Source organism: Erythrolamprus reginae, chromosome 11 (assembly GCF_031021105.1).
Source record: "Erythrolamprus reginae isolate rEryReg1 chromosome 11, rEryReg1.hap1, whole genome shotgun sequence".
Classification (NCBI taxonomy): Eukaryota; Metazoa; Chordata; class Lepidosauria; order Squamata; family Dipsadidae; genus Erythrolamprus; species Erythrolamprus reginae.
Genome location: NC_091960.1, coordinates 451284 through 458494, shown reverse-complemented (window position 1 = coordinate 458494; position 7211 = coordinate 451284). Strand labels below are relative to the sequence as shown.

Genomic DNA, 7211 nt, shown 5'->3' with positions numbered 1-7211 from the left:
GAAATGCTCGACATGGGGGGCTTGCAAAGGAGGCGGCTTTTGGATTGGGAGGGGCAGCCAACTGAAGGGCTCCCGGGGGTCCGAGGGCAGCTTGCAAGTCAGCAGGTCTTTTTGCTGTTGGTCCCCTCAGCCCCCCCCCCCGGAGGCTGCAGGCGGAGGGCCCGAGGGGGAGCTGGAGCTCCTGTGGGATGGGGAGGGCTGGGCCGCCCCGCCTGGCTTCCTCCCCTGCTGAAGTCCCTTCGCTTCCCTGGGAGGGGGGCAGCCAGAGGGTGGGAAGGGGAAGAGCTTGGAAAAGGCTGCTTGGGCCCGGGAGGGGGGGGGCTGGACGGGGAGGCCAGCTGCCTTTGGCACTGCTGGGGGGGGGGGCAAGCGGGCAGTGCAGGCTGGGACTCCAGTTGGATTATCCTGGGAGCAACTTCGGCCAAAAACCAGGAAGCCGGGCCAGTCCCCCCCCCTGCCCCCTGGTCAGCCCCTGGGAGGTTGGAAGTGAGGCTGCGGGACTCTCGGGGGAGGGGGGGTCCCCGGGGGGGGGGGAGGAGCCGCGCGAGGCTTCGGTGCATCCGCACAGGGCCTTGGGGACAGCGACCCCCCCCCTCTTCCTGGCCAAGAGGGAAGCGCTGCTGACGTCCGGCTGGGGCCCCCGAGGACAGGGAGGCGGCGCGGGGCCTTCCGCAGGCCGTGACCCCCGTGGGCCAAGGCGCTGGAGCAGCCTTCCTCGCCTTCCGCCGGGGAGCGAAGGGCCGGGCGACCCCCCCTCCCCCGGATCGAGCCCTTGCCGGCGCCCTCTCGGCCAAGCCCGGGCTCCTCCTGCCTCTGCAGGCGCCGTTGCGGGCGGGAGGCCGGGACTTCTGGGGAGGGGGAAGCCGCGTTTAGGGCGAAGCCGCCCCCTCCCAGCTGGGGCTCGGGGTGCCCGGGGCTGCTCCTCGGCCGGGGGAGCCACAAGCGCTCGCAGCGCCCAGGCAGGGCAGCTCCCTCCCCGACCGCTCCGCTCCGCCCCACGCCCGCCGCAACAGCGACCGCCGGCGGCCAGAGGGCGCGCTGCACGGGGCCCGCCGAAGCGAAGAGACCCTGGGGCCACTCAGGCCGACGCGAGAGAAGCCCCGCCCGTCTCTAGAGCCCCTCCAAGCCCCTCCCACCACTGATGGGGCGGAGTTAGCTTCGGTTCGCCCGGCAATGCAGCAAAGGGGGGGGCCCAGGCCCGGACCACCGGCCCCATCAGTCGCGCCCTGGATGATGGGACCCGCAGCCCGACTCGCCCGCTCCTGCCCCCTCCCGGCCCGGGGCTGCTCTGCGCGAAGCTCCCCAGCGGGCTCCGGTCCCTTTAAGACAAGGGCGGCGCCAGGCTGGTCGGGGGTGGGGCTACGTCGAGGGCGTCACGCTCGCGCAAGCGCACTTGGCAGGTCGCATGGAGCCTCCCGGAAGACGCGGCGCTGGTGCTGCACGTGGCCCGGCGGAGCTGGGGGCGCCCGGCGGGGGGGCGGCGGCGGCGGGTGAGGCGGGCGCGGGGGGAGGCAACGGGTCGTGGGGGGGGGGGGGGGGCTCCGGGGCCGCGCTCACCCGCTCTTGCTTCCCGCAGGGCCCGCCCGCTTCCAGTGCCCGGAGGACTTCTGCGCGCGGCCCTTCGCCCCCGACGGCGCCCTCGGCCCGGACACGCCCGGCAAGCGCCTGCTGCTCCTCAGCGCCCCCGCCGACTTCCGCCCGGAGAGGTGCGCGGGGGGGGGGGCGGTGAGGGGGGGGCTGGGGGGGTCTGACTTGAGCTGACCGCCGGCCTCTCCTCCCCCGCAGCCTCTCGGGCCACCGCCTGGCGCTCCCGGGGTCCCCGCTGGTGCGGGCGTCGCAGCCGGGTGGCGGCCAGAAGCTTTACAGCCTCCGAGCCGGCCGGGAGGAGAGCGCCGCCCGCCTGTTGATCGCCGGGCCGGAGGGTCTCACCTGCGCGCAGCCCTTCGCCGCCTCCCTGCGCATCCAGGAGCGACCCGCGCCCCCCGGCGCCCCCCGCGCCCTCTTCCCCGCGGCAGAGCGGCCGCCCCCGCAGGTGCCCGGAGGACTCAAGCAGCGCTTCTTCCCCTTCGGGGCCCGGCGCCCTGCCTCGGACGGGGCCCCGGCGGCTGCCCGCAAGAGGGCCAAGAAGCGGCCGCTGCTGCCTTTGAAGGAGGAGGGACTCTGGCAGCCCGAAGGTCCCGAGCCTCCACCACCGGGGGGCTTCCCGGCCCCTTTGGGGGCTCTGCTGGGCGGGGGGGCTTGGAGCAAGCAGTGGCCCCCGAGGGAGGAGGAGGAGGGGGAAGAGGCGGTCACTGAGCCTGCCCTGCTGCCAGCGCTGGGACGGGATGCCCCGGTGAGCGGCCACTCGGAGGAGGGTCCCCTGTCGGGAGAGGCGGAGGGGCTGGACGGGAGGAGAGCCCGGAAGAGAGGGAGGAAGCGGCAGGCCGGCCTGGAGGCAGAGGAGGTGCAGGAGCCCAGTTCCAGGTACTGGCAGCCTGAAGGGGAACCCTGGCTGCTGGGAGAGAGGGAGCCCCCCGAGGGAGACGGCTGTGCAGGGGAGCCGGCCGGACCCAAAGCCAAGAAGAAGAAGAAAAAGAAAAAGGAGGCGGCCAGGGAAGAGGCTGTGGCGGGGGGGCTCTGGGCTGCCGCTGCTGCTGCTGCCATCAAGGAGGAGCCGGTGGAGGTCCCCTGTGTGGGGGAAGAGGACCCAGGGGCCACCGGAGGAGACCCTGCTGGGGAAGGCCTCAACGGCCAGAAGAAGAAGAAGAAGAAGAAGAGGAGGAGCCGAGAGAGGCCGGCAGAGGAGCTCTGGGCTGCCACGGCCATCAAGGAAGAGCCGGGGGACGTCCCCTGCCTGGGGAGCCTCCCGGAAGAGGCCCCGGGGTCGCCCAGAGAGGAGCCCGCTGGGGGATTTGCTGGCCACATAAAGCAGAGCCCAGGGAAGGGGGCCGGGGGGCCATGGGGCACTGTGGCTCTTAAAGAGGAGCTGGGGGACCTCCCCTCGCTAGGGAGCCGGGGGGCCATTGGGCAGCTCCCCAGCTGCAAGAAGAAGAAGAGTCGAGAGCGGGTGGCGGAGGTGCTGGGGGGCTTCTCTGCTCTGAAGGAGGAGCCCGGGGACACGGCCTGCTCAGGGGGCCTCCTGGGAGGGGGGCTAGCTGGGGAACTCCTGGCCTGCAAAAAGGAGGAAAAGGGGGAAGTGGACCAGGAGCCCCTGCAGCTGGACTGGGCTGCCCTTCTCTGGCAGGAGGCAGGGCCGAAGGAAGAGCCCTTGCAGGCCAACGGGGCAGCCTGGAGCCCCAGCCCCAAAAGGAAGAAGAAGAAGAGGAAGAAGGAGGGGGGCCGGAGGGGGGAGGACCAGGCTGGACTCTGCAGCAGGAACGTAGCCGCTCTCCTCCCGCCAACAGTTGCTCCTCAGCAGCCAGGTTTTTATTCACGCGCTGCCGGCCCCTCCGAATGAGTTCAGGCCCTCTGCTTGCCGGCCTTTCTCCCCTCAAAAACGAGCAGTGGACGTTTCCATTTTTTCTGCCAGATGGTGTTTTATTCAGCAGTGTTCACATAGCAAAATAAAGCTCCGTTTCTCCTCTGAGAAGGAGGGGTGGGTTTCTTGCTTTCTTGTCCATCTTGGGGGAGTTTTGAGGGACGCTGGTGGTTTCAGAGAAGACTCTTGAGCCCCCTCCTCACTTGGGCACCTTCAGAAACGGTTGGTGGAGGATGTCAAAGAGCCTCTTGGCCTGCAGAGAGAGAGGAGGTGCGAGGGAAGGCCGGTCTGCCTGGGAAGGGCCGGGGGGGGGGGGGCTTTGGGAAGTCCACACTTGAAAGGCCTCTTCCCCCCTGGATGAAATGAAAGGAGCTCAAACGTGCAAACTGAAATAACTGAAATGGTCTCCCTACTCGGGACAAAGCCCGGCTCCCCAGACCGGCTGCAAGGATGGGAAGGGCAGCAGGCAAGGGAGCCCCTCTGCACAGGCCCTGAGCTTGGCTCTCCTTAGCGTAGGGAGGGGAGGCCTTTGAGGATGGGGGAGCGGCTTCCACGGTGCCAGCCGACAACAGCCCCCACTCACCTTTTGAGGCCCAACGCCAGGGCACAGGGAGAGGTCCTCCTTGGACACCTGGACGACGTTGGCCACTGACTGCAAGGTAACAGCAGAGGGGTTTGGTGGGACGATCCCCGGGCCCTTGGCCAGAGCTGCCGTAAGCTCAGAAGGAAGCAGAGAGGGTGACACCCATGGTTGGGGGTGGGGGGAGTCGGCTTGACAGCAAAGGCCCAGAGGTCGTTCCTCCAATGTCACCAAGTCCCACCACTCCCTCCAAATGAGGTGTGTGTGTGACAAAAGGACCCCTTCTGGTCTGTATACGGCCACGGGGTGCTGCTCTCAAAGCCCCCCACCCTCCCTACCCACCCCAAGTGGAGAGAACCAGCTGGCTCACCCCAAAGGTGGACAGCAGACTCAGGGTGTCCGTTTTGTTCACTGATTTTACGCTGGTCAGGCAGTCGCTCACCTGGGGGAGAACAAAGCAGCTGCTGCACACGGCTACAGGCCGCTCCTCGTGGCTGGGGTGGGAGTGGGGTTTCCCTCTGCCCTCCTGCCCCCCCCCCAGCCAAAGGAAAGCAGGCGTACCCGCGAGAGGTAGTCCTGCTCCACTTTCTCCTTCAGCAGGTCAGCCGGCTTCTGCTCGTAGGCCTTGTACGTCTCCAAGTAGCGCCCGGCTTCTTCTGGACTGGGGGGGGGGGGGGGGACAGCACCAAAAAGCCATTGCAGGCAGCTCGGGAGGGCTGCCCGCCTGCTCCCTGTTTGTGAGGCTATCCCCGTCTCCCTCAGGCACGGACTCTGCACGTGGGCAGGGGCATTTGCCTTCAGGAAAGCCTTTTAAGCAGAGACTCACTTTCCAGCGCCCGCCCCTTGTAGAGGGTCTTCTCCCCTCGACAGGTCTCCCCCACCCCCAGCGCCAGGGCCTCACCTCCAGGCCAAGATGAGAGTGCAGTCAGCAAGGATGCAGATCTTGGCCAGCTCCTTGATGGCCTGGTGGGGGTCTTTCTGGAAGAGCCGAGAGGGGGAGGGGGGCTAAGCCTTGGGAGGCCCTGCCACGGGCCCAGCCCCACAGCCCCTCCGGGCAGTTGCCAAGGGCTCAGCAGCCACAGAGAAGCAACAGAAGCGTTGTGGGCCTGATTTTGTTAGTGGACGTGGCTGGGGATGGTCCGTGGAGCTAAGGAAATCCGTGGAATCAGCTGCCCGAGGGACGCAGAGGGTGGGATTGTCGGGAGGGGGCTGCACCTCACCACGTCAACCTGGAGTAGGAGCACCTGCAGCTGGTAGGTCTTGCCCAAGTTCCGCAGCCGTTCGTGGATGTAATTTGGATTCAGGTTGTGGTACCGGAGGCTACAAAGTTAAAGGTCAGAATGGAGTTTGTCTTTTTCAAAGGGTCAGCAACTGCTATCACGATTTGGTTTCACCAAACCCCAATAAGGTTGCAATGATGATTGAAAGAAGGGGGGGGGGGTGATTCTGATCTGCAGTGGACTCTGCAATAGGCACCTTAAATCTTTATCTCCCTGTGGCTAAAGTCAGCGGTTGCCTTTCAGGCTGCACCTCTCACCAACTCTTTTGTCCTGGGGAGCTTGGAAACAGATGCCCCAAAGGAAAGGTTGGACGCCAGGGCAGATTTTGGACCAGAAGAAGAATTTGCAGAAGACCTAATGCCTGATGGTTTCCCTTGTGGAACTGTGACACCCCACCCCCCCGCCCAAAAGGGAGCAGTTCCATTCCGTTTGACCCATGGACAGAGGTGGGAGCTGTTTCTGGCAGTGTCCCAACCGGCAAAGCTTGCATTCAGCGCTGACCTTCCTCTACATGCAAGCACATCTACAGCTGAGTCCAAGCCCTCCCTTCCTGGCAGGGGATTTGGGCCTGGAGCCGCTACCTGAAGAGCTTGTGGTGGGAGGGAGCCTGGGCCTCGCCCTTACCTGAGGAAGAGGGCACAGGTGCTCTGGCCCAACACGTAGTCTGGGATAACTTCGCCAAATTCCCAAGGCACGTTGTGGACAAACTTCAGAATGGGGTTCCCCCTCTGAGGGCAGAAGAGAGCCCCCCGCCCCGGTCACTGGGGAGGAATTCCCACAGAGGGCAGGGAACAGTTCCCAGGGGGAGGAATTCCCAGTAGCTGGAGGTTGAAGTCCACAAGTCTTAAAGGGTTGGGGCCCCCTGTTCTAAGTGGTCTGTGCTGGATGTGAGGAGTAGCCACGCCTAGTCCTGCCACCTCCCTGGACAGCTGTCCCTAAGCACTGACCACTTGCCTTCTGGCCTCGCAAAAGCCAGGCTGTCCAAATGCAAGGGGGGGATGGGTGTGCCCTGGAATGACCCCTGCTGGCCTGCCTGCTTCGTCTCACCTGCCGGGGACTGACAATAATGGCATTGTGCTTGGCCCCCACTTTGGGGGCTGTGGGCTTGGAGGGGGAGCCTTTGTCTTCCGCTGCGCTTTTGGGGGGCACAGCAGTCTTGTCCTGTTTGTGTGCGGGGGCTTCTTCCAAGGGGGGGGTAGCCGATGCAGTGGGAGCAGCCGAGGGGCCCTTCAGCTCAGGAGCAGTGGAGGAGGAGGAAGAGGAGGCCACGGCGCGCTCCACAATGTAGTCTGCATAGGATGCCCCCCTGGGTGCGGCTGAGGCTGCCGGGGCCTGTGCCGCCGGGGCTGCTGAACCGGGTTTGAAGAGAGGCTTCACCTGGGAGGGAGGGGGGAAGGAAGGAAGGGGGAGGGTCCGCTTCAGGTGCTGGGAAGAGAGAAGAGGGCGGACGAGAGAGAGAGAGAGACCCCAGCGCGGAGAAAGGAAGCCGCGAGAAGGGACCCGAAGGGGCAGAGGGGGGAGGGACCAGGAAGGGCAGAAACCCCATAAGCGGGGAAGGGGAGGGGAGGCCGCGGGGCGGGCGAGGGACGGGCGACTTCCGGGTTAAAAGGCCTCAAGCGACTCTTCCCGGCGCTGGACCGCTCACCTCCGCCTCCGCCGGCACCCGCAGGGCGAAGCGCCGGGCCTTCGGGGCCTCCATGGCGGGCCAGCCGCCTCCGCCTCCTCGCCCTCCCGCCTCCACCCTATGGGACGGTAGGCGCTCCGGGCTCGGGACTTGTTACATTACCGCTTCGCCGTTCTAGCCGCGAGATGTCGCTAGTACTTCGGCTGGGAGAGGCGGCGACTCCGGAAATGACCCTCAAGCGAAGTGGCGCTTCCGCCGCGCGAAGATCAA

The 7211-nt window shown here is 66.4% G+C and overlaps 2 protein-coding genes across 3 annotated transcripts; one reads left to right on the top strand and one right to left on the bottom strand.

The window, feature by feature from the left end:
• Window positions 1-1240: 1240 nt before the first annotated feature.
• POLR1G (RNA polymerase I subunit G) lies at window positions 1241-3568 on the top strand. Its single transcript, XM_070764410.1, has 3 exons — window positions 1241-1490; window positions 1577-1706; window positions 1786-3568. The coding sequence occupies exons 1-3, from the start codon at window positions 1406-1408 to the stop codon at window positions 3434-3436; spliced, it is 1866 nt and encodes a 621-aa protein (XP_070620511.1). The 5' UTR covers window positions 1241-1405; the 3' UTR covers window positions 3437-3568.
• Window positions 3496-7164, bottom strand: ERCC1 (ERCC excision repair 1, endonuclease non-catalytic subunit). Of its 2 annotated transcripts, XM_070764414.1 has the most exons (9): window positions 6963-7164; window positions 6365-6694; window positions 5942-6045; window positions 5258-5357; window positions 4939-5015; window positions 4599-4698; window positions 4408-4479; window positions 4041-4109; window positions 3496-3710 (listed from the first exon to the last, which is right to left on the bottom strand). In XM_070764414.1, exons 1-9 carry the CDS (start codon window positions 7014-7016, stop codon window positions 3657-3659), a joined length of 960 nt encoding a protein of 319 aa, XP_070620515.1. In that variant the 5' UTR covers window positions 7017-7164; the 3' UTR covers window positions 3496-3656. The 2 variants fall into 2 exon arrangements, with proteins under 2 accessions (XP_070620515.1, XP_070620516.1); XM_070764415.1 differs by lacking the exon at window positions 4041-4109 and having other exon boundaries at window positions 6963-7158.
• Window positions 7165-7211: the final 47 nt, after the last annotated feature.